Raw genomic sequence first — 23,541 nt, 5'->3', positions numbered from 1 at the left:
ATGTTGTTTGTGTAGGTTTCAAGTCTCATGGAATAAGATGATTCAGGGAAAAGTATTTGAAGTTTTGAATTCTGGGTCATACCACCCCTAACATTTACACTTTTCCAATTTGTTCTTCTCTTTCAGGTACACCGTGTTCAGTTCAGTATCTAAAACTCTGGGATCTGGCTGGAAAATATTAAACTAATCCCTGGTAACTTCCAGAATCTAAGATCATCTGGGTATTTATTAGGTATGTCTTGAAACCGGTTCAGAATATGAATATTTTAACAAATGTTTGTATAACACACAGGCTTTCCAGTCTAATGCCTAGGAAGAGTAGGACCCTCCAGTATTAAAGGCACAAAGCAGCCTTTTAAAGAGTAAATCTTTAGGGGGCAGAAATGCTGCACATGCTTAAGAAAGGAATAGAGGGAAACACCCAGAAGCTCACATTTCTCTGGAATCCAAGGAGCAGACTTCACATGTCATTAAGCACAAACTAACCCTGGCAATTAGATCTGTGGTTACCCATTATTTTGTGCTAATGAGAAGCATAAGTTAAAAAAAGAATAGCATTTCTTAGAGCAAAAATATCATCACAATCTTTGTTGCTTATTTTAGCATAAGGAAATTCAGTAGCTTCAATGTGCACTTCCATTATTAGAGACAATTTAAATGTCATTTTATTTATCTACAGAACATAATTAACACATGTCTAATATACCAAGACTGTTGTTGGATCTTGTACTAATTCAGGTGAATGTAGACTTTTGTGACACTGGAGCAGCTTTCAGGGGAGGCAGTAAATTTGTTCAGACATTTTTATTTTCTGTGTACTGGGGCTGAACAAAATACTTAAGGACTTCCAGGCAAGCATTTCATGCCCCAACCAAAGTAATTTCCTCCACTTTCCACAGCATTTCAGCTGCAAAAAGTAATGAGAAATACTTGGCTACTGTGATTTTCAACTACATCTATTCAGTCTTCCAGAACTGAATGGTTTAGCTGGATGCTGGAATATCAGAGTAAAATTCTCTTCATCCATCAGCACACTGGGCTTCTGCTTCCAGCAGGAGCTCCTGTAATATCCACCAAACATTTTTCAAGATTGTGTTTAAACTCCTCAGAAAGTACACACTTGTGTCACTTCTGGACAATGCTGTTGAGTCAAGGGTGCTTTCATCAGGCCAGAGCTGAAAGCAGATTGTGCTTGTTGCTGCCCTCCTGTGCACTGCTGAAATTGAGTCTTTGAGAGCCCATGGTGTGAATGGCTCCAACCAATACCAGAATTAGGCCTTGAATCTTAACTAGATATTGTGATCCTTCTAAAATGGAGTTACTTGAAGTACTTTTATAAAAAGGAATAGTATTTTTGTCACCAATGTTTGTCTACCTCTGTTAAAGACCCGAAGTCCCATAATTTACAAGGAATGTAGAATTACAATAATTTTTCACTATTTCATTGTGCCATATTTTCATTCAAAACTTCCTGTTCATCCAGGGACATCCTAAGTACCTACTTGAAACTTAAGAGCACCTAAGTGATCCAAGTGAGCACCCAGAAGGAGAGGTCCCTGTGATATCCATGGTACATGGGTGTTTCACTGCAGTTGACTTGGCTGGCATTAGCACTGAGATGCCTTCAGACAGCTTAGGTGCTCACTTGTGTCCTTCCTGTCTCAAGGACCTCTACAAAAACTCTTCTGTGTGGGTGATGGGGTGGGAAATCAGGGGAGGACAAAGTTCCTCTAAGTAGCTTGAAAATTTGAACATGAACACTTCTTTTGAAAGGTGCTTTGGTTGTTTTTCTGTGCCCAGACTCCCTCATTTCAAGCAGGAGTGAGTGGCTGTGGATGTGCTGCAGTGGCAAGGTTTAGTAGTCAAGTACTGTCTGTTGCAAATTGCTTTGCTCCTGAACCCAGTTTTGGTTGCTAAGTGACAAAAACCTAATTGTCTCTCATGACTTTGCCTAAGCCAAGCATTTAAAAGCAAGAAAGTGAAGTTAAAAGGATGATGCAGCTCTCCTGCTGTCCATATAACAAGGCAGGTTTGGTACTAATCTGTTTTCCAGAGCAGACAAAGGTGTTTGTTTGCTGTTCTCCACTAACTTTATTATTCCCAATGGTATTATAGAGAATTACATTAATTGCTATGGTAATCATAACAAGAAGCAATTACTTTCAGCAAATAGCAATTACTTCACCTTCCCAAATCTGTTTGTAGCCACACCTGCCCTTAATCCCAGATTTATTACAAACATTTTTTTCTAGAAATTAAGAAAGGAAAGATACTGCATGCTCTTTGGTGGGGAGAGTGTGCAAATCTGCATGTTAGGGATCTTACCCATGGCCAAACCCCAAGGACAAAACTAGATACTTAAAATTCTCATTTCTTTTGTAAGCATCTCATGTAAGCAGGGGTGGTATCCCATCTCATCAGGGGTGGCTTAGGACTGCTTTTAGTTGTGATTGATAAATGGTGTAGACAAGAATAAAAAAATACTTGGGAAAAAGAAGTAAAGTAAAAGCTGGGACCAGCTTGGTTTCAATTAAGATAATCCATAATGTTGTTCTTACTTTCCTATCTAAGGACTTTAAAGAAGGCACTGATGTGAATATAGATTTAGAAGGTATTGGAATAAGAAACATTAGAGGGCATGTGTTTTCTGTGTTAACATATGATTGTTACTGGGCAAAGTGAGGAAATACTGTGGCATTAACAGTACAAAAATGTTATTGAGTGCCTCAGAAAGGCTTTAAATTAAATCTAAAGATCAAATTTCATAAGTTCATAATGTGTATAATAGCTTTCCCCTGTGTTTCTTTTGTTTTTTAAGCAATGTCTCTTACCCAGTAGTACTTCATAAACTGTTTTGGTTTTTTTTAATCCTCTGTGTCTGACCTAGATTGAAAACTTTTGTTGATAAACAGCTCCAATGGTGTTTACTGTTTAAAGCAGAGTTCCTCAACATCATTAATATCCATTAAACCCTTCAGAATGAGAACTCCCCCAAACTACTAATTACCAAGATGCTGTGCTGCTCACATAAGTAAAATGAGAAACATTTACTCCTTATTTTTACTTGGAAAGATGGCATTTTCTGCTCTGTGCTCTCCAGTGCAAGGCCAGCCCTGGAAAATACCCAGAGGCACATTAGCAGAGGATTTTGTCTAGCCAGGATGAAGGTGCAGGATCAATAAGAATCAATGCCCTGTTTCCCACCTATCTGCCACATTTAGAAGTGTTCTCCAGACTCCAGAGCAGTACAATCCATAGCTGGGGTCTGGAGTCAGCACAGCAGGCTAAGGAAAAGGAAAGGAAGCTGGCAATAAGTTGGCTCACTACAATTTTCTGTATACACATGGTCCCCCAGGTTTGGTTTGCCATGGCAAAAGTACATCCCAAATCCATAAGCTGGATTTCATCCTTGTAGCAACTCTTTTTTCTCTGGAGAAAGAGCTCTGCAGTGTTAAATAATGGTGATGTTTTTCAGTGCTCCTTATTTCTAGTGTAATGATTTATGGTCCTGGGCCTGATAGGCAGAATAAGTAGAATCCCTGGGGGTTTTCTGCATGAGAATATTTGCCAAGCCCTGAGCAGCACAACTCATAACAGTGCATTAAGACCATATTTGCTTTTAATCTCTGCTTCACTCTGTGTGCCAGCAATTTTGAGGAATAACTGACATTACCTTGAATCCAACGGTGTGCCTACACGTGTTTTTATGAGCAGACATGATCTCAGTCTGTTTGCTAGGAAAATACCATCTCCAAACAATGGGTTAGCAAAGCCCTGCATCTGGCCTGGTATCTGCATTTGCTCAGCTTCAGGATTGTGCTGTATGGCTCACAGCCAGCCTGGAACAGTCTGGGAGAGCTCAGGAGAGAGCAGGAGAAGTGAAAAGAAAGGTGGACTGGTCTTAAGGAAGTTGAAGTGAGGTTTATAAAACTGACTGTAGCGTACTTCTCCATCAGACCATGTGAATTAAGCACCTTGCTGCATCTCCAGATACCTGGATGTAATTAAAAATCTTGCTTAGTATGAATTAATGAGATTGGAGTCAGAATTCTTCTTGCTAGGTGCTTTCTTTAAATGAAATATAATCTAATTATGTGTACCAGTTATCAAGGAAACCGTATCATAACTCCCTCAGCACAATTCCAGAATATAATCCCAATGGTTTAGTGTTTGGGATAGTGCAATGCTGCAAGTTTGAACACCGTGTGATTTTTAAGCAATGAGTAAAGCATGTGAACTGCCATTGTACACATCTTGTCTTCCAATGCCCACTTTTCAAATAGCAGTTCAGTTTTCCAGCTTTATTTATGTGGCTAAGAAGGGCAAAGGACTAAACTAAAGCAGTTTTCCCCAGAAAAACCATTTCATTAAAACCTGACATTCAGCCACTAAAGCATTCTCCAGTGGCCAAATGAAAAGTGAAGAGTGTTGAGGGATATTAATGTTGTGCTAAGCCATATCTGCCTTTGCCTTCCAAATTAGAAACAATCAGAATTAGCTGAGAAAAAAATTCCTCCAGTCAAATCAAGTTTTAAAAGATAAAAAATTATTAGAGTGAAGTAAATTAATGGAAAAATGTGAAGGGCAGCTGGAAATGTGAATTAATCAGCAATACGGATATGGAGATCATGAAAACAAAATTGTTCAACACAATTGTAGCAGTATTGTTTTCTTCTTCTTCCCAGACAATGAACAAATTGGATTGTCTCTCTATTTTACCACTGATTAAAAAGCTGAAAGACCTATTCTGATGTGCCAGAGGATTACAAGAGAAGGCATCCAAGCGTAGAGCCTGGGCACTGCCTTGGGCCTGCTCACCACAGCCAGCTGCTCTCCTGTTGCCTTCCTCAATACACCAGGCCACTGACTCTTGGTACCTGAATTCTCCATGTTTGCCTGGAGTTTTGACGAAGATTGTAGTCTTCATCACCAGGATGAAATAAAGAACTTGAAGCACAAATAATGGATAAGCTACTGTATCTGGTATTTCAGCGAGACAGGGACTAGGCTACTTTATTCCTGAATTTATAAAAGCAGCTCTAATTAACAGGATGTTCATGGATCTGCCAGATTATGTACAGACCATGTGCAGTCCTCCTATGGAACTGGCCCAGCACCCTCCAAAGAAAAAGAGCTGTTGCAAGTTAGCTAAATATGGGACCATCTTTATTGTTGGGCATAAAATTCTTATCCAGAAGCACAAAAAAGCTTCTGATAGTGGATAGCTACATCCATTGGAACAAACATCTTACTCTGATCCTTTCAGATTATCTAAAACCTTACAGGAAGAAGAAAACAGATTGTTTCAGTAGCCAAACAGTATAAATTATAATAAATTAGCCTTTGAACAAGCAACTGATTCTCAATGTGTCTATGTACATTTTGGGAATACGGGTATTTTAAAAATGCTTCCTAAGTGTATATCAAGACTCCATCAAAGCGCTTTCATCTTTATTTTATGCAATGCAAATTTAATTCTCTTTTGCTACTCATATTCTCAGTTTAAGCAAATCAAAAAACATCTTAGACTTTTAAAAATTATAGCATGAAGAACAATAGACATCCTTCTTTTGGCACCAAGGGAAAGCTGCAACAATTTCTTTAAAGAAAAGCCATAAATGCCATTAATCTAAATTGCCAAGGAGCAGATGCAGAGGCCAGCTGACAAATAATTTGCTGTTATAAAATAAAGCATCCTTTTATGCAAATGAGCATATCAGTGATACTGGGATAGGTAAGGACACATTAGGAAGCTTAGGAGCCAAGTTCACAATTCCAGTTTCTTTAGCATGATTTCTGTGACTTTTATGACTTTTAGTAATTTAATCCTGTCCATGCAGTAACTTCATTACACTTTCCTGCTCCCAGTCTCTTCCAGGTCCCCTTGTCTTATCCCCTTCTTTTGGCATTAGGCTTGCACCAGCCATGGCACTTAAGCAGCATGTCCTCCCTCCTTCTCATCACAGCTGTGGGGCTTCTAGCACCAATCACCTTCTGTGCTCCTATAAGGTGGAATATTCACAATTAAAAAAAAAAACTAAATATGAACTAACCTAGTTTTAAGTCTACATCAGCCATAACTCCCCACCCAATCCATTCCTCCCAACCCAAACTCTGCTGTACAAGCAACATAGGTAGAACACAGCAAAAATGGGTTAAAGGCAGTGTCTCTCCCAGCATCAGGTGAGGGGTGTAACACAAGGCTTTCCATTCTGGATTCCTCTGAGAGTCCTGCAAGGCAACTGCACTTAACAATTGCTGCTACAATTAGTCTCTCATTTTTAAAATGGTTTTTCTCCTTCATTGTTAATTGGTGGAGACCCCTTGCAGTCTGCAGTTCTAGTTAAGTATTGCTATGGATTGTCACAGAGCAGAGCTTTAAGGAGTGGTTAGGAAATGCAAAGCATGTAAAAAGCAGCATAATGATCTGCTTGAGCAAAAAATATTTTGTTTTCTGACAGGCAGATTCTGCTCTGATTTTGATGAGAGCAAAGCTGACCTGCTTTGCTGAGTTTCTTTTACTAGCTCCCCATTGCAAATGGGCATTTTAATTTACAGCTGCATATTACACTTGTTCTTACACACCATTTGCAGTTTCCACTGCTTCTCATTGGACATTATTCCTCTTGAAAGGAAAAGATCAAGCAAATTAATGGACAGCATTCACAATGAAACTTTCTCCTTTTCCTTTAGGATATTCCCGAAGTACAAATGCTGAGAGCATGAAATTGTTCACTACTTTTTAAATAGCTGTGTCAGGGTTAATTAGATTCCATCAGATACCCAGATACTCCTAGAGAGAAAATCTTTGAAGTTATCTGTGCAGGACCTTCCTGCTCTGAAGGGCATGGCCACCTCAGCTCTGCAGGCCAGCATGGCTGAGATGGACAAATGAAAAGTCCTGATCATGTTGGGACTAATCCAAATTCCTGCATCAAAAACCTGTAGAAATGGGGATTGGCTACTGTAGTAGTTGCAAAGGTGAAGGCAGTTCCATGTGAGTTGGGCTTTGGAAAACACACACGTAGTAATAAGCAAAGGAAATAAATGACATCTGGAAAGAATCACTGAGGTTTCCAGGTTTTACAATGCAAAACCTACTTGCTGCTTCAGGTGGATTCCTGTTTAAGATGCAGCTGCTGTGGGAGTGTATGCTGCATATTTAATTTGAAAATATTCCCAGAACTTCTTTGCTGCAGACAGAACTTGCTCAAATGTGTAAAGAAACATATTTAATTCTTTAAATCTCAGAGGGTTGTTTTGTTTGCCACAGATGTCACCCACAGCAAACATTTTTAATTAATGGCTCTCTAGCACTCATGTTACCTTTCTCACTTGCCTGGCTTTGAGGGCAGCTAATTTCTGTGTTTATCTGTTCTACTTGGCACGTACATGGTGTGCTAATGAAGAGAGAAAGAGAACAATAATGATGCTCAGCACTTATGCAGCATTTACTTCATTTTATTGCATAAATATTAATTGTGAATCTTCACAAAAGCCCCAAGGAATAGATTAATACTATTATCTTTCTATTTAGGGAAATAGAAGCAAAGGTGAAAGACTATGAAAAGGAAATAGAAGTGCACAGATGTACTTTGCAAAGCTTTTTATAGCTTATGAAAGAGGTCTGTAGATGTTGTTTATAAATCTGATTACAGTTTATATTTAGGTGTTATGGGAATAGTAAATCTTGCCTTCCTCCCTCTTTCCTGGGCACCTGAAAAATGAGGAGCAGAAACATCCTTAGAATTTAACCAAAAGACGAGAAAGTTACACCATCAGGGAAGACTTTGCTTCCAAAACCTTTATTTCAACAAGCATTAAAGATAGTAGAGACTCGGAAACAGAATGAATAAAAGCCACTTATCTCAGTTAGGCACTGCTTCCCTGCCAGGCTGCTCTCTCCAGCAGAAATCAGCCTGCTCCTCCATGCCCTGCCCTGCTGCAGTGCTCTTTGGGCTGCTGTAGTGGCACTGCAGGTGCCCACACCACAGTTCTTGCATCTGCCTCTTGAACCTAAAGTGGGCAAGAGAAAGGACACCTTGTTTTGGACAGACGATAAGCACTGCCTGTGCTATCATCCAGCTTTTGAAAACTCTCCAGGTCTTCTTTAGTAACATTGAATATATTTAGTTCCAAAGAGCAGAAATTAATCACTTCAGCAATTAAGGCACTTGATTCTGTGATAGCATTACTATCCTTGAAGAAACACAATACTTGAATGTTTTTTATTGCTTGTATTCCTTGAAAGATGCATTTGCCCTTTCAAAACAGAGACATTATGTTCTCAAAATCCATTTCCAATTGAAAAGCCTCCCACTGCCTACATGCAGGTGTGGATGTTTTCTGATTGCTCCTAATCAAAGTTCAGGCTTGCTGCATTTCCCTTGCAAGGGAGAGCAGGATAAATGCACATTAATGAAATGGAGGAAGCAATATTAGTCCCAGAGATGAAAACAGATGGGCTTACTCTGACTTCCATTGAATTTGCAGAAAGGTACCAAGCATTTATTTTAGATAGAAGATGTTCTATTAGATGCAACGTTTTTATGTACAGAGTATATAATAAAAATGTGTTTCTATCCTTTGGGATGACTCCTGTGCAAGCTGAGGTGTGAATGTCCTCACATCAATTTGTCTCCTCATGGTGTGAAGGGCGGCACTGCCGGATTTTGTGGTTTAGCTTGTGAATAGCACTTGGGGCCAAACCTGCAGCACAGAATGCCAGGACAGGAGGCAGGAGAACCTTGGTGAGTCCTGGCTGTGCACAACAGTACAGCACCCATCTTGCAGCTCTCCAGATGCTTTGTCAGGCCACCCATGTAGGGGTGAGCCTGGCTTGTTTTGTGAAAGCACAGGCTTAAACATTTCAGTGGTTTATCAGAGCCAAAGCTAAAGACACACTAAAGAAAACAAAGCACATGCTTTTTAGTTAGTTATGCCTGGTTTTAACAAGTTTTTCAGAATTTTCTTGCAAAGTACCACAAACTATAAGGTAACTTAGAATTTCCAAAGCTGAAAGCAGTGCTGGGGGCCCTGCCCTCTACTTTGAATGTCAATCCTTGCTTGTACTCCAGGTTCATTGGAGTGACCTCCTGAGTACAGAAGATTTTCCTCCCCAGAGTGTTTTCTCTGAGATACCAGCAAATGTAAAAGTAGTACTTTGACATCATAGTTAGAGATGACTTCTTCAAATCTTCCTTGTGTTCCTTAGTTAACACATTTCTACTTTTCAGGGCTGCCATAGGTACTTTATAGTTCCTGTACTGTGAGACACAGTGGTGTGCTGACACCTTTGTAGAGCTGTGGCTTCCAGCTCATTGTGAACTTGGCAGTGAGTCTCTGCTGGTGGTTTTGCTGGCTGTATTAGGGAATTTTGCTGCCTTTTCTCAGTTCATGTTCCTCACTCCACCTACTGTCTGGTACTCCTGCTGCCACAGACATTTAACGTGCATAATGCAATCTGTGACCAGAGCCACTTGGAAAGCTCCTTGTTTTCAATAACAAAATGTACCAGTGTCTCATGTAGCTGTTGTAGCAAATGTCACAGTTAATTTCTTTTAGTGGCTTTTGCCACTCTATGATGAGCAGCTGTTTGGGGCAGACTGCAGCTGTGCAAAGGTGCACTCACTGGCCTAGTAGAGCCAGGGCAGTGTGTGACTCCTGCCATGTCTGCTGCCTCCTTTGACAGAATTTTTGCTCTGACCAGCTTAATTCTTTCTGCTTTTTTGCTTCCTGAAGGAAAACAGTGAAATTACTGTAAGTGGCATCCCAATAAATTTCCATTTCAGAAATAAATTTCAGTAAATTAGACCACAAGTGATTACAAGACAGACAGGCTGCTAGTGACTCAGGATGTTTCTTTTGATTTCTTTTTAGTTATCATTTTATTTTAATAAAGACACCTGCACAAAGCACTGCACTTAAAATTGTTCATTTGACCCAAACAGCCCCCATTCAATCTCCTGGCAATCAAGGAAACCCAAATCCCCTCAATGCAATTTTGTCTTCTTAAGTAAGCAAATGCAAAGTGTACTGTCAGTATGGGCAAATTGAACCTCACTGCATCTGCTGGGTGCTCTGAACCATTCACAGGCAAAAACCTCTCTCTTCTTTGCAGACCTTCACATACTTTGGGAAAAGTGCCTTCCCAGCAGGGCCTGGTAGTTGGCTGTAAGTTTCCAGGAGTCAGTAAAAGCAGATGGATTGGGCTGATCTCTTGTATGAACCCAGTTTTTGACAGAGAGGCTTAAATGTTTAAAAACTGTAGGATCTTAGCAAGTATGAAGAACATTATTGTCTCACCCCTTTGCTTTTTAATGGAGATTGCTGCCTGTAATATATATGAACATATTGATTTCTCTTTTGAGTCAATGATAAAACGTGTTTCTGCAGCTTTGCTTTTCATTAGGCTGCATTTGTAACTGGTGCCAATACTCATGATCTTGAGCTAAATGGGAGCAGTGGTTTCTTACCCCTGGTGTTCCCACTGGGGCTGTTGGTCTCTACATCCACAGGGATCAGCCCGTGGGCAGAGCTGCTCCCTAAAAGCACTGCTGTACTCGGGAGGCCTGTGCCAAGGGGTTTAGGAGCTACAGAGATCCTGGAAATCCTTCCTAGTGTTTGCTGGAGCTACCAAGCCAGCGCTTGGAACTTTAAATTGTGAGCTCCAAGACTTGAGGGGTGCAGTGAATGTTAATCTTGTTATATATAGGACTGAAGCATTTCTGGGGAAGGTGATAAGGCAGCCCTGACCTGATAAGGGCAACTCAGAGTTTTAATGCAAAAAGGAAATGGCAGACTGTGCAAATGGGATCTGGTGTTTTATTCTGTGGAAATCTAAGAGAATTGTTCAGCGAAAGTGATTTGAGACCTTCTGCTAAGTGAGTTGCTTGAAAGAAAATGAGCTGACTCATTGGGTCACACCAGGAGCCTTTTACTGGGCTGGCTGGGTGGGTGAGTTCTGTTTTCACATGGTCTTCACTGTGTTTTCTCTGATTTCCTTTGAAATGGAAATTTTTGGCTGAAATAATGACCTGTGGACCAACTTTTGCAAAGGACTATGTATCTTTCTATATTGCATCTCATCAAGCAAACCTTCAGAGGCACAATTACCGAATTAGGACTGGAAAATCATGTCAGGCTGCTTATTCAGATCAACAAGTTTGGTTTTTAGTTTTGCTTCTCGGGGAGGTGACAGAGCAGGGCTGTCTGTGCCAGCAATGGAAAGGCTGCCTTGGATCCTCTTTTCTGGGGAATTGGACCACAGCCATTGGAGAGCTTTCATTTTTCTGTAAAAGTCTTTTTAAAAAATCAGGATTTAGTGCACATTTTAGCATCTCTACTTGGACAGAAGCTGGGAGCAGCAGGTTGCCACTATTTGCTTTTCTCTAATTCCAGATACTATTCAGCTGTCTGGGACTTCTGATACAATCTTTGTGTGAAAATAGCAGCATATCACATGGTGAATAAATCTCTTTTCTTATCAGTAAATAAAGCATTTCATTTCTAGCGTATTATTGCAATGACAGCACTAACAATAAAACCTGAAGAGCAGTTACACTTTGACACAGTTGAAAGATAAATCTGAGATGATCCTTATCCCTAGTACCAGAAGCTACTCTCATTTTTTCTGCCTCTCTCCCTCATTGCAATGAGCTGCATTTTTACACTGACCCCCTGCTAGCTGTCTTCTCTGATGCTGAAGAATCAAATCTTCACTCCCAGAGTGCTGGAAGGGCTCTTGTTCTTCACCCAGTTGTAAACAGCACCCTACTGCAATCAACTTGAACTAAATAAGTAATAGAGGGCCTAAGGAGGCCAAAGACTGCTGGGCCTCCTGCTTCTGTGCTGCTCGGCTGTTCTTGCTTGCTTCCATATTATTCTTTTACAACATTGTATTTGTGGTGGTTGAGGAAATAATGAGTTCTCTGCTGGGAAGTTTAGTAAACACAGGAAAAAATTGCATGCAGTGACTGAAGACTCTGGTAGAGGTTAAGCAGACAGGTCTCAGATGTAATAAATACAGATAATTCTGGCTAAAGACAGAGAACCAGAGCGTAGAACTGCAAGGCCCCTTATAGCTCGGTTTCAATTCAGGTCACACAGGCTCAGCAAACCAACCTGCTAATCACCTTCCCTCTGTTCCTGAGCTGGGCTGAAACACTGCAAATTCCTGTACAGCAGCTAACCCTGAGTGCAGCTCCTGCACCAGTGCTTCCCATGCTCCTTCTCCACAAGTTGCCTTCTCTGTCCTCTGAGCCTTTCTGGTGGGCAAAGCCAGCAGTCCTGCTTACAAAGATGGGATTGATCTACCTGAGCACCAGGCATGTCCCTGAATTCTCAGGTTTGGTCATATCTCTATCTGTAATGGCCACCGCAGAAAATAGGGGGGAAAAATAATAAAAGCAGTAGAGCCTTTCTCTATTTGTGACTTCTCTTTTTCTCCCAATCCCAAATTAGTGGTGTCCTTATTATTTTTGTGTTATAAGTCACTTCAAGTCCTTACCAGGTTCCCAGCTACCTAGTAAATAAATTCTATATTGCATCTCATCAAGCAAACCTTCAGAGGCACAATTACTGGATTAGAACTGGAAAACCATGTCAGGCTGCTTATTCAGACTCTTAACTCTTCATCCACTCACATTTATTGCCTCATTTTCTCAACTTCTGTCTGAGGTACAATCCTTTCTATTCATCTGGTGGACCTGTGTTCTTGCTTTCCCCTTCTGCCCCTTTCATCACATTGGTCTCCAGTTTCCACAGAAACTGCAAGCCTCACCTACCCTTGCAATCATGGTCCCTTTGTTGCATTTCATGACTGCAGAAGAACATTAGTTTGCTCCAGGCATTTAAGTAGAGAAAAAGATGTATTTGATTGCCTCCACAGAAACATAATTTAAATGAGAACAGCCTAGACCACGGAGGGACTACAGAGAGCAGGTTATTGTGCAAAGGTCACTGTGTGGAAGCTTTAATGAAACAGTTTCACAGAGCACATAATGGCAAATGAAGGCAGGACCTTGAGATCTCAAGAGGAGACAAGACTATTCTAATTCCTCTAATGCAGAAGCAACAATGTCCTTAAAATAGAAAGCCAGCAAGATTAATGATGCTGCTTACAGCTGCCAGGCATTAGCTGTGTCTGCAGCGACCTGCCCTCCTGTTGGCATGGGGCTGCACATGAGGCACTGCTGCTGCCTGTGGCTGAAAGGCAACGCAGCAGCTGAAGGGGCTCTGTGCTGCCTGCAGTGCAGGAGGGCAGAGACACAAGTCCACACCTCACCTCCTGTTAGCACTTCAAGCCTCACCTCCTGTTAGCTCTTCTCTGGCAAGGCAGTGGCCAGCAGGAATGCAGAGATCGCCTGGAGCAGTGCCTGGGAGGGCACAATCACCTGGCTTGGTTCAGTGCTATCATCTGGAGCTGTTGCCTACCAGAAACCTCTCCCAGTTGTGTTCCCACCGCTCCTGCAGGAATGAAAGAAAAACAGTGCAATGTTTTCATCCTGTGCCCAAATGCCAACTATTAGGGGCCAGCATGGTAGCCAAGGGAACAGTCCTCCCTCAGGAAAATAAAAAAGCACAGCTGAGCAGCATGTAGAGAGGACGGAGCACAAAAGGCTCATTCGATCCTGAGAACATTTGGATTTTGTTGTGGGGCTAGAGTTCTTTTTTTTTTTTTTTTTTTTTTTAATAGAGATGTCTGGTTCTAGTCTTTTATCCATTCAGAGCACTCAGACTGCCTGCAATCCAAAGTGCTGGGGTACTCTTCAGCCCTTAATGGGTTCTCAAAAATCTTCAAACAGCTATTGCAATAGCATCAAGTAAATGCACAGCTGGATCTGAGCTCAAAAACTCGATCAGTCTCCAAAATTCAGATGTGTCTCTCTGTGTGTGTCTGCACCTAGCTACTGGCTCAACCCTGGCTACAGATGGGAAGTGAAGAAGCCAGTGAGGAAAGGCTATATCTTTGTCCCAACCCTCACCTCTTCTGCCCCACACAGGGTTTAAGCCTGGACCTTATTTAACAAATGCCCATCAACACCCACTCTATGCCATAGAGTCATATTCCTGCCTGGAGCTTCACTCCATAGGGATTGCAGGGTTAATTAACAGGGGAGATCTTGGATTGTGGAAGATTTCTATTTCAGGTTATCCAGACAACTTGCAGATACCTTGCAGGACTAATTTGATCTGATTTGGGATTCTATTCCAGAAAATACATGATCTGAATATGCCATGATCTGGATCTGGCTCCTTCATTAAATTAGGATTGAGATAATTTCCTTTAGGAACAGGCATAGCTGGAAAAAAGGATCACCTGTTTATCTCCAGCTAAACAAGGCAATCCAGCATCTCTGAGGAATCCTCCCAGGCTCCGTGTTGCACACAGTACAACTGTAGCTCTTGCTGCACTCTGGAGACATCAGGAAAAAGCATTTGATATGCCCCTTTCCTGATATCAAAAGATGCTTCAATGGCCAAATTAAATTACTTGTCCTTTTGGTTTACTGCCTGAGCAATGAGAAAAAATAGAATTCGCTTCAAATTAATTTATCACATGCTCTCATTTTGTATAAGGACAAGTAGGTTCCGGCTGGAAATAGTTCCTCTCCTATGCAATTTATTCCTGATCATTTCTGTTGTGAAGCTGCCCTTCTTTTCAGACTCTACTCTTTTAAAAGATCCTGTTTATCTTCACCAGCCCTGCTATGAGCTGTCCTTTTGGAGTGACTGGGCCAAGCTGAGTTACACTCCAGCAGCCCCCCAAAGCAATCACATAGGTCCCAGGTGGGGGCAGCTGGTGCTTGATGTGCTGCAGGAATTGTGCAGAGCCCCTTTGGTTTTAGCTGTATTCATGGGCTGAGCAGGATTGCACATAGCAGGCTCTAACAAGAAACAGCATTTATGTTTGTCACTTATTAGCTCAAGCCTCCAAGCACAGACAGTACTCAATCAATTCCCCTCCACACATTCATCTCATCCATTTGCAGTGGCAGGACAAAAGCAGAGAAATAGCCCAAAATCCCCAATTGCACAAGGACCTTCCTGAAAGAAAATTTTCAAGCATTAAGCTTCAGTGTAATTAGTTTTCAAGGGTACATCTGTTTCCAAGCCTCACAATATCTCTGGTTCAGCCAAGTGAACAGGAACTGAATCAAAAAGCTTTGTTCTTTCATACTTTACACATCAAAAGATGTTACCTTCCTTTCTGTCACCCTCTGTTTGTCCCCAGCAACATTAATGCATTTTGAGAACACCAAGCAAGGTGTGAGCAGCCTGGACTTGCAGCCCCTCAGCACCAGGTCCTGCCTTGCCTCTGGATGCCGTTTTCCCAGGTTCTGTGCATGATGCTGGAATTGCACCCTGCCAATTGCCCTTGCCTTTGGCTCTCTGGAGGGCAACGTTTCGACTGGAGCTTCAAAGATACAAAACTTTTCCACAGTTTGGCTCAAAGCTCTCATTGATTGTTGTAATGTATCTGCCTGTGGGATGACAGCAATTATTCTGAAAAATGCACGGGGAAAATAGTCACTGAAATAAAGTGGGGAGTTACTTATTTATTCAAATCATAGAACAAAACCATTTATTGAAATTGTCCCCCAAAGATTATAATGGGGAAAATAGTGTGTGTGTGTGTGTGTGTGTATATTTCCAGGGCTCTGGTGTATAAATATGGCCTTAGGTTGCAACTTGTAACTGTACAATATCTAAAGCAAAATCATCCTTTATTTGAAAGGGCTGAAAGCTTTAAATTCTTGCCTAAAAGGTATAGGTACTGCCTAAGAAAATACTCTCTGACCCTAGGCTTTAGTTTGACACACATATCAGGATGGCATTAGATTAGGAAAGAAAGGTCATAGAGAATTAGAACCAGTCACTAGAGATCACCTATCTCCTGTTATTTATAGAGCTATATTAACTAGCTGTTGATTTGTGTTGCAGTTTAAAGCATCAGTGGATCAGCATTGTCACTACAGTGTGATAGTGTGATCTGGAAATGTCCATACCCTGCTGTGGGAGCAATAAACAGAACAGTCAGCAAACATCACACTTGGGCTGCAGTACACAGAAAACAGAAATTATCAAGCCAGGTACACTGCAGAGATGTTTTGGTTAAGAGTTAAAGGGTGTGGGAAGTTTTCACTGTTTGCTGTAACAAGTCCTGTGCTCCTCCTGCAGAAACCTTCACTTGTATTGAATTTGTTCACATATTCTGTGGCTTTTGTAACAATGTCAGTCCCGTGGCATCTTCTGATATCAATCCCTGAGTTCTGAGGAACATATGAAACTCACAAAACTCAGCAGAAAAGAATTTAGAATAAGCTCAGGATTTCCAAAATATCTGAAGTTTTTAACCTCAAATGGTACATAATCTCTCTGAGGGCCACTGTCTGTTCATGAATACCCCAGCATGTGAGCTGCCAGTCTGAGGCAGGTTTGGGAGACTGTGACAGCTGATGTCACTCTGAGCCTTCCGGACAAGGAAGATATTTTGTATTGCCTTTGTGTCAGCTGCAGAACAAATAAGTAAAACAATGCTGTGGAGAAAACATATCACTTAAAAAGGCACAGAAAATAACTTCTCTGAAGGGCTGATTGCAGTGTTGACAATGTCACAGCCTCTTGTTTTCTCTTCAGCCGTTATTGATAACGCTTGTGCTGACGTGGCTGTCACATGTGTCTGCAATAATAGTCCATAAATATTATCAGAATAGCATTCAAAGGCCAGTTTCCCATCTTAGTGTTTCTTGGCTTGTGAAGAATTGATAAGTCCTTGCCCTGCTAAATATCATTTGGAGAATAATCAGTTTGGGCCCCTAGTGACATCGTGTGTCCTGCAATGAGTCAGTAGCTGCTCCGTGGCTTGTCCTCCCATCCTGAACTAAAGACAAAATCCAGGTTTCCTTCTCAGGAGTTTGCAGAAAAGGTTGTTGCAAAGCAACAAGAGTTTTCTGGGCAGGAAGCTCTGTAGGAACATGGCGTGCTTCCAGTGGCAGGAGAGCTGGAAGGAAACCAGCCCACTTCTTTTCAGTGGTTTTGGTGAAAATGAAATGTGCACAGCAGGCAATTATGTGTCAAAAGAGGACTGTCAGAATAAGGACATGTTATGTCTAACATAAACTCAGGTTAGCCTCATCTCCAGGATATGAAATTCTTCACAGCCAAACAACAACATTTTCCTTTGGTGGCTTTGTTGCCCCAGCTCTGTATGGAATGGCTCTCTGTGAGCTGGAAAGGACCCAGTGAAGTGCACTGGAATCCTGTGGGTGACAACTGCTGTATAAACATGTGGGGCTTTTTCATCTTCTTTCTTTCTTCTTTTTTATCAGTTGCTAAGAAAAACTCTCCAGGGTACGTTTAAAGCACTGTTTTTCAGTTTTGCACAGACAGAATGAGAACTTACAGAGCACTCCCACCACACTCGTGAATTCAAGCACATGAATGCATTGCAATTATGCTGTTCACAAATCTCCATCTGAAATCACCACTCCAAAGTGGCCTAAATTTTATAATTTCATAGCATACAAATGTCTGATTAGTTGATTAGGATAAAAAGATTACAAAATTTTTTTTTACATTTTACAGAACCATTTTATGGTATTACAAACAAGACTGAAAAAAACTGGGTCTGTAAGAAGTATAAAACACATTCGGAACAAACATAACAATGGTAATTTGCAACTTATACTAAGGGTAGAAGGCAATAACAACAAATAAGAAATATGTGATATAGTCTAAAATTAGTGTAATTACTGGTTATTGTGCTTGCTTCAAGTATGGATACAGTAAAATGAAAGAACTGGGAGGCTACAGACCTGGCAAATGAAATCAAGCATAAAAAAAGTTGGCACAGATTTGATCCCTTTAGTCTAAAGATTCTTGGGAAAATTTGTTTTTTGTGGATTCTGGGCCATATTGTTGATACAGAATCTTGAAAATGAGAGCATGGTACCAGTGTTTAGTACTGAAATATGTGCAAGGGACTTTGGACAATCCTGAATCTTAGACTGTGGATCTCTGGATCAGGGGTGTCATTATGGGGGCACACAAATGGCATAATGTCAGGATCTGAACTGAACCCCTGGGTGTTACCTCAGCACAGATTACTGCAATAATGATACAACCAGATTTATTGCTTATTTCCTGATCTGTTTTTTGCTGTGCCATGACTCCTTTTCCTTCCTCTCTTTTCTCGCTTCACCCCCCACAAAAAAGCCAACCCTGAGCAGAACTGTGTTGCTCTGAGGTTTAGTGGAGGAGATGCTGGGAAGCACAAGGGAAGGAGGAATTCTTCCCTCTCCACCTACCAAAGGAGAAGAACAGCTACTTGGGATTTCTTCTGTCTCACATGATAAAGTGAAAAATTGCCCACAGAGTGAATTTCTTTCTGTACTGAACAAAAAGTTTGTCCTATAACAAGGAACACTACTATTTTTGTTTCTTGGTGTGATGATGACACAAAATCTCCCAGACCATCCCTCTGGGAGCCACAAGAACTCCCTTCACACACACACTGCAGAGAGGAGTTGTTACCAATGGCTGAACAAAAGGTCAGCAAGCTGCAAAACTGCTTTTATTACAATGTAGCACATAAACAGAACCACTAGAACGATTCCCTTTTTCTACAAAATCATGTGGCTTCTTTACCCAACAGCATCTTTTGTCCAGGATTAATCCAAATTATACTTAATGACACATGATGTGGTGCCAGTATTTAATCTCAGTTCAAAACCAGCCCTCCACTGGTGATCTTTTCACAGCTGCAGGAAGCATCCTGCAGAGAATGCTTTCATCATTTACAGCCATGTATTCATATGTCTATTTAATTAATTAGGGTTGGCTCCTTCTGAAGTATATTGCTGCTTTGTTAATGGTTGTATGCTTAGATCAATGCAAACAAATGAAAGGGAAAGCAGACAGTGGTTTAGGAGCTGTGAAGCTGAGATAAACTCCTTTATTTCTTAGAAAACCCGCTGATCCTGGAGAGATCAACAGGTTCTTCCACATTTCCAACTATTCTGCTATGATCACATATCTATGACTCTTTCTTTATGACCTCAGGGGCTTTGAAGAAAGTTTTCCTCCAGGAGAACATAAAATTTGGCCTCATTTAACATCAGGTAAAAAAAAGAGCAGGAAGATATTGGCCTTTTGGTATTACCTCCATAATATCAGAGCAAGATGGTTATAAGCCAAGATTTGCAGGAAAATTTTCAGCTCTAAAGAGTTTGATTATGTCTCCTGAACAGAATCTTGAAGCTGAGAATAGACTGCTATTCATAGAGCGGATACTCTGCTACAGACTGCATTAAGCACATATAATTAATAATACACTGGAATGAGACTGGCTGACCTTTTTTGGATGCTTTGTCACTTTTGAGGGAAAAGAGTCATGTAGGTGAGGGTATTAGCTATCTAAATGCATCTGTCATCAATACTTGTGCAAAAAAGATATAGGTGTGCCCAGAGCAGGCAGCAAACTGCTCAGAGACAACCTGAAAACACAAGTCTTCCTTAATTTGCGTTTGCCTTTTCAAGCAGTGATGCAAAATTGGATGACACTTCATAAACTTATCTTACATACTTCACAGCTTTTATGAAAATGGTTTGCTTTATAGTATTTAAGCTCTGCAAGTCTGTGAGCTCTCAAGTGCTACGAAAAACTTTCCCCACAACATGCACTTTATATGTGGCTTTAATTACCACAGTGTGTTACTCTACTGAGGATGTTCTGTGGTGCCTGTTTGCTGTGTTGATTGGAAGTTCCTGGCAGGATCACTGACAGTCATTAGTCCTGCTGGAAGAAAACTGCTCTAGTGCTTGGGCTGAGGATCTGAACAAGGCACTCTGTGGCAGTGAGCATTACAGGGCTTAAAATACCACCCAATTCTCCAGTGCCTTGACTCACCTGTAATTGCCTACTCCAGAACACACAGATTCCAAACTGTTTTATTACTACTGTTAACACTCCACAGAAGTAGCATTTACTTACCTTTCCCAAGTGAAACAAATGTCCAGAACAGTACCTAGCAAAAAATCAGGCAAAGAGTGTTCCTCTAAGAGCTTCACCTTTTTGAACTGTCAAAAAAATAAAAACTGCTAACAGAAAAATTACTCTGATTTTGCCACCGCTGTTTTTTTTCCAGGCTGCACCAGAGCCACACCAGTGTGCAGTTTTCACACACTGCCATCTGTTGTTACAGGGTGCCTGTGTCACTGCTGTGCTGTGCAGCTCGGGTTTCTGTTCCAGCAGCAAACATCCTTCCCAAGAACTCTGGTAAATTGGAAGAACTGCTTTAATTCATGCATGCAGCGAGATTCCAACAACTCTGCTTTCACTCGTGCCCACAGCCAAAGTAATGTTGCTTTTAATCCCACTTCACTTATTTCAATAGTGAAGTTTGTATCTTTATTAAGTCCCCAGCCAGAGGATTCAGGTTCTGAGTAGTAAACTTACAGCAAAACATACATTTCACAATATATTTACACACACCAAAACTACAAAGGATCCTGTCAGTGCACAAATATATTTACAAACACTGCCCTGCTTATTTAAACAGCTGTTTCAGAATCTGTATGTTTAGCTACAGTTTGCATATATATAGGTTATGGATTTGAGTCCAGGATCTGATGAGTTAGCACCTTGTTCCCTAAATCTGACCTAGAGAAAATAGAACATAATGTTCCAGAAGCTAGCAGGAGGGTAAAATGATTTGTGTGGGATCAAATAAGGGGCAATTTTGTGTTGGGAGAGCAGCCTGAAGCACCCAGGCACATATGACAGGCAGATACACACTCACAAACCAGTTGGCAGCTGGAGGAATCAAGGGAGCTAGGAATTGGCCTAGACCTATGGAATTACAGAGGAATACCCATGCCTTAGAGCAGCTCACACAAGGGTGCAGCTATCAAAGTTCTGAAAATGCTTGTGAGAGATGCAACCGTTCAGACTGCCCAAGCTGGGATTACCTGCAGTTGTGATTTTTGTGTGTTAGAACTGGTCAGAGCACAAACCTGGATATTGAAGTGTTGGACACAAAAGAAATCCTTTGTGCTCAAAACCACACAGAAAAACTCCCAAAAGACCACAAGTTTTTGGCTTGGGAAGAGAAGGATCTAAGCAAAACACACTCAAGAACTTGTGTGTTCAAAAACATAGAAATGCACAGCAGAGATAGTAATTTGTTGTATCCATATAAATATAATTTTATTTGCATATCCAAATACAGGATATTTATTTAAATGAAAACTGTACTCTCACAATTTAAATAACAAGTTCGCTTGCCATTTAAAAACCAGTCTTAATATCTGCATCTGCCAGTTTTACTCCCCAAATGTTAGAGAACTTTCAGCTTCTTTCTGTTCTTTATGCAATTGTTTTGCCCTGTTTTTCAGCTCCTCTGCCTTGGCATCATTCTTCTCAACGCCATCTCCCAGTTTGTACATGCGGCTGGCGTTGGCACAAGCCCACACGTGCCCCAGCTCACAGGCCTTCAGCGAGTACTTCAAGGCACTGCTCATGTCCTTGGGGACCCCAGGAGCTCCCTGCAGGTATATCGCACTCAGGTTGAAGCAGCTGGGAGCAAAATTGCCATCACAGGCTTCTGTGTAATAGTCTCTAGCAGCGCCAGGGTCAGGCTGATCACCGTTGGCTCTCCCGTCCTGGGCCAGCAGCCCAGCGCTGTGACACGCATTTGCTGACTTCTTCCCACCTTTCTCACACGACTTGATGAAGGATTTGTAGGCAGCTTTCAAATCTGGGCTGAGTCCACCTGTCAGTCAAGACATTGCTGTGAGGACACGTTAAAACAGCTGGGAGCTTTCTGCTTTGCAGGGTGCTTCCCACTGGAAACACAGCATCCATCACTTTAGATACTACACTCAACATTTAGGACTTCAGAGACACTGCTGTTGTCTCAGTGACAAACATTCTGCTAACGTCTTTGACTTAGAAAACTGTCCCCCACTCACCAGTAAGCACAACAGCACTGGTATCCAAAAAATAACCCAGATCCACAAAACACTCTTTCCATCCATGGATTTAATATCTTACACTAGGCAAATATTATTTTGCCAGTATACACCAAGATTGTTACTGGATTTGAACTACAGTAATAATATTGTTCCTTACTAGTACCTTCATTTGAAAGATCTCTGACTAATTTAAGTGCTTTCCATTACTGTGCCAGCAAATACATTTTGAACAGCCTTGGGGACTACTGAGGCGTGCATATTACTAGTCTTTGAGTTTCCTTCTTTCTTACTTTCTTCTGTCTGACAAGAAGAAATGTTGTGAACTGAACATGCAGCAACACTGAGCACTGGCTGCACGTACCTGTCAAACAGTTGCAATTATAAAAAAATAATACATAGTTAACATAAAGCTGATTTTTCAGAAGGAAGCAATTTTAGGTTTTACATCCTCCTCCAACTTTTATGAGGTGACCATGAAAGGGGCGGGACAGGTAGTTGCTCCTTCAAGGTCAGGAGGACAGGCAGGTGTGCGGGTGGCCAGCAATCGGAGCAGGTTGCTCGGGGAGGCGGTGGAGTCACCAGCGGCCCGAACCCCAGAACCCCCCTGCGCACCTTTGCCGAGGGCCTGGTAGGCCCCCAGTTTGTAGCAGCTCTCGCTGTGCCCGTGCACCTCGCAGTTGTCGCGCAGCACCCGCGCCGCCGCCACGAAGTCCTTCCTGACGGCATCCAGGTAATCGGCGAAGCGCTGGCAGCCTGCAAGGCACGGCACACGGGCTGAGCCTCCCGCCGGCCCCGCGGCGGCGGGCGGGAGCGGCGGCAGGGCCTTACCGTCCGGGTCCTTCTCCTTGAAGCACTGGTAGCTGTACTCCACGTGCAGGTTCTCCAGGTACGCCCGCACCTCCTCCTCGTCCGCGAAGTTGATGAAGCCGGCCATTGCCGCGCTGGGTCACGGCGCGACCGCGGCAGCGCCTCCAGTGAGCGCCGAGCACTCGATTCGGCACCGCCCCCCGGGGCCGCCCCTTCCCCGCCCGCCCGTGCCGTACCCGGCCCCGCCTCCGCCCGCTCCGCCCGCCCCTTGCCCGCCCCTTGCCCGCCCCTTGCCCGCCCCTTGCCCGCCCTCCGCGATCGCCCGTACCGGCTCCGTGCCCGCCCGCGTCCGCCCGCTTCTCCCGCCCCTTTGCCGGCCGCTCCTCCAGTCACACCCCAGCCTCTCTTCGCGTCCCTCCCCTCACAGCTCCTCTCGTTACTTCTGTGCGCTCCCGGGGTCATCGGGAACTCTGACGGTTCAGCAGTTTTAAGCGGTAACACACTGTTAAAACTTTACTTTCAGAGTTTGCGCCATCCTATGCGTGTTCCCGAGGTCTGATCAGCACAACCCAGACTAAGACATGACAGTACGTTAATCGCGCTCTGCATGGCCTAGGAGCAGGGCTGCTTTCTCTATTCCTGAGTCTGCCTCCTGCACACTTTTGTCTGGATTAACAGCTCGATAATTTCCAAATCCGCTTTAGAACAGAGGTGCTGCTGTGAGAGACTGCTCCCAGCCCCCACTCCTTTCTGCGG

General features: G+C 42.3%; 1 protein-coding gene and 1 long non-coding RNA gene across 2 annotated transcripts; both read right to left on the bottom strand.

The window, feature by feature from the left end:
• Window positions 1-1,522: 1,522 nt before the first annotated feature.
• Window positions 1,523-13,521, bottom strand: LOC113458615 (uncharacterized). Its single transcript, XR_012581269.1, has 3 exons — window positions 13,311-13,521; window positions 7,340-8,016; window positions 1,523-6,002 (listed from the first exon to the last, which is right to left on the bottom strand). It is a non-coding gene; the product is annotated as an uncharacterized LOC113458615 (long non-coding RNA).
• Window positions 13,522-21,185: 7,664 nt separating this feature from the next.
• COA7 (cytochrome c oxidase assembly factor 7) lies at window positions 21,186-23,008 on the bottom strand. Its single transcript, XM_005482266.2, has 3 exons — window positions 22,807-23,008; window positions 22,591-22,731; window positions 21,186-21,776 (listed from the first exon to the last, which is right to left on the bottom strand). Exons 1-3 carry the CDS (start codon window positions 22,910-22,912, stop codon window positions 21,328-21,330), a joined length of 696 nt encoding a protein of 231 aa, XP_005482323.2. The 5' UTR covers window positions 22,913-23,008; the 3' UTR covers window positions 21,186-21,327.
• Between the last annotated feature and the right edge of the window lie 533 nt (window positions 23,009-23,541).

Source organism: Zonotrichia albicollis, chromosome 8, assembly GCF_047830755.1.
Source record: "Zonotrichia albicollis isolate bZonAlb1 chromosome 8, bZonAlb1.hap1, whole genome shotgun sequence".
NCBI classification, from domain to species: Eukaryota; Metazoa; Chordata; class Aves; order Passeriformes; family Passerellidae; genus Zonotrichia; species Zonotrichia albicollis.
This window is presented reverse-complemented; position numbering and strand designations above follow the sequence as displayed.

Coding starts and splice junctions, on each gene's coding strand:
- COA7 (XM_005482266.2), bottom strand. CDS start 22,912: ATGGCCGGCTTCATCAACTTCGCGGACGAGGAGGAGGTGCGGGCGTAC. Junction 22,732..22,806: donor CAAGGAGAAGGACCCGGACG/GTAAGGCCCTGC, acceptor CGTGCCTTGCAG/GCTGCCAGCGCTTCGCCGAT. Junction 21,777..22,590: donor CTACCAGGCCCTCGGCAAAG/GTGCGCAGGGGG, acceptor CTTGACTGACAG/GTGGACTCAGCCCAGATTTG.